The sequence below is a fragment of the Dysidea avara genome, chromosome 6 (assembly GCF_963678975.1).
Source record: "Dysidea avara chromosome 6, odDysAvar1.4, whole genome shotgun sequence".
NCBI classification, from domain to species: Eukaryota; Metazoa; Porifera; class Demospongiae; order Dictyoceratida; family Dysideidae; genus Dysidea; species Dysidea avara.
In genome coordinates this window covers 26,834,858-26,837,150 of record NC_089277.1, presented here as the reverse complement: position 1 = coordinate 26,837,150, position 2,293 = coordinate 26,834,858, and the positions used below count along the sequence as shown (strand labels likewise).

Genomic DNA, 2,293 nt, shown 5'->3' with positions numbered 1-2,293 from the left:
AATTTTGCACAAGCAATTGTAAAACCCAGTTCCCATGATGTGATGGATCATAGAAACACTCCATTGACACTTTCTGTAGCCAGCAAGATTGCATAAAATTAATTTTGCAAACCTATAGTAATCACTAGTATACAATTGCAATGTGCTCAGGATCTATGTATACATTTTAAACTGTATATTATGTATCAAGACATACGTATATGTATTGCACAGTACAAATATGCATCTTTGTTCATATACCACAAACATGCAGAAATTATTGCCTGATGAATTGTATGCTAATTACTGTTCCTATAATGGTGTGAGCTACTTGGTACACACTACACAAGTGAGTTCTTTATCACTACAAGGAATGAAATGACCACAATATGCTTCAATATTGTAGAAGAGCTTCCCATTAATATCACTTCCACTACCTGGTATCATCTCTAAGTCCTTATCTATGCAGGTATATTGAGTAGCTGCTTTGTGGCCCCACCCTCCAGCCATAAGGTAGCCGTAGTACTCAGTATTCCATCCTGGAGGACACTCATAACGAGAAGGGATCATTATGTTGTTAGTACGACCGTAAGCCTGGCAGAGTGCACAAGGAATATTACGATCAATGGCATGATTAATTGGGCTACCTCTGTCTATCTGATATTCAGCTCCATACAATCTTGAATGTCCTTGATAACCTAATTGATACTTCAAATATTGAGGATTAGGAGGTAAACACAGTGGATCAGCTGCACCTCCTTCATGTTGATAATCAGAGCCAGCTACAACTCCAGAGTAGACGGTATCTGCTCCATAGGGACAAGTTGAATTACCCCATCTAACATAGGTGACTACACCAGGTTGACAGTTACACTGTTTGTTATCAGCAACAACAGGTGGTTTAGTAGGCTTTTGTGTAGTCTGTCTAGTGGTCCTGATGTTTGGTCTAACCATGATCTTTGATTCCAATTGTTGTAGTTTAGCAAGTAGGAAAGAGACCAGTGGAGAATTGATATCTTCATCAGTGACTTCCACAGCATCAATTAGGTAGATGACAGCAAAAGATGTCAGAAATAAAACTGTAATTTTCATAGTTCATGTAGTTTTGTCTGCTAAAGGTAGTGGGTATGATCATGAATGTGAGTAAACAGCAAGCATTTCAGCAATAAAACATTCACCCAACATTATACTTTGTAACTGTAACTACTGAATATATGTACGCACACGCACACAGATTTGTCATACATTTTCCATAATGCGAATTACACATTAGTGACATTATAGTACATACCTTTTTTTGCTTTCTTCAAACTGTTAGCAGTGATATCTCTGTCAGCAGAACCACACGTTGTTATCCGTCAACAGTGTACATTGACTTACCTCCTTTTATACTACATACAGCTCATAGGTGGTGTTGACACTGTTTTGGTTTCTGTATTGAGTATCCATGCAACATTTGCTGAGTGAGGTTTACTAATTAACGACAGTGACCATCATAATCAGCTATTATGGAAGATTGTTTAATGAGGCTGAAAATGTAACAGCTGTTTGTGGCTTCATGTCCATGGCATACTGAGTCTTGTTTAGTATCCAATATTTTCATTTATATTTTAATACATGTAAATTTAAGCTATACAAAACAGCCAAGCTGTGAAAAGAATGCTGCCCCAAAAAGGCCAGGATGAAAAAGATGTGAAATCAAAGGTGGCAGCCAAGAAATGACTGTTATGGTAGGTCAATGGCAAAAATTTAATAATGACAATTCAGGTGAATTTGTGTTGCCTTCTCCAAGGATTCGGAACTAAATCCATCTGAATTGTCATCATTAAATTTTTTTGCCATTAACCTACCATCATAGTCATTTCTTGTCCACCACCTTTGATTTCACATTTTTCTTCACCCTGGATTTTTTGGGGACACATCCTTTTTTCACAGCTTGGCTGTTTTTGTATATATAGATATCATTCTTTTTGTATTTGAATACTGTACTCCAAAGCCAGCCTGTGGCCAGCTTTGGAGTTACTTTTTTTACTGCAGAAAGGAAGAAGACATCAAGAGCTGAACTGACTCTCTGGATATTTTTAATGATACATTTTTTTACAAAAATTAATACTGTATGAATATTATTACATGTCCTAGATAGACTAGCTTGTAGCAGATATCTCTGAAAGGTATAACATAACTTGTTTGTAGTTGAACTTGCTACAGAACTGACTTTCAATGTAGCTGGACTCTCTTTAGAAGGACTTCTTAAAGCTGAACTATCTACAAGGTGACTTTTTTGTAGGGCTGGGCGGTATTGGAGTTTCGCTTC

The 2,293-nt window shown here is 37.0% G+C and overlaps 1 protein-coding gene across 1 annotated transcript; it reads right to left on the bottom strand.

Annotated features, from left to right (window-relative positions):
* Positions 1 to 272: 272 nt before the first annotated feature.
* Positions 273 to 1,359, bottom strand: LOC136259077 (short-chain collagen C4-like). The gene is made up of 2 exons (XM_066052498.1): positions 1,271 to 1,359; positions 273 to 1,091 (listed from the first exon to the last, which is right to left on the bottom strand). Exon 2 carries the CDS (start codon positions 1,069 to 1,071, stop codon positions 307 to 309), a length of 765 nt encoding a protein of 254 aa, XP_065908570.1. The 5' UTR covers positions 1,072 to 1,091; positions 1,271 to 1,359; the 3' UTR covers positions 273 to 306.
* Between the last annotated feature and the right edge of the window lie 934 nt (positions 1,360 to 2,293).

Bases quoted from the DNA above. Each gene is read 5' to 3' on its own strand.
- LOC136259077 (XM_066052498.1), bottom strand. From the start codon at position 1,071: ATGAAAATTACAGTTTTATTTCTGACATCTTTTGCTGTCATCTACCTA.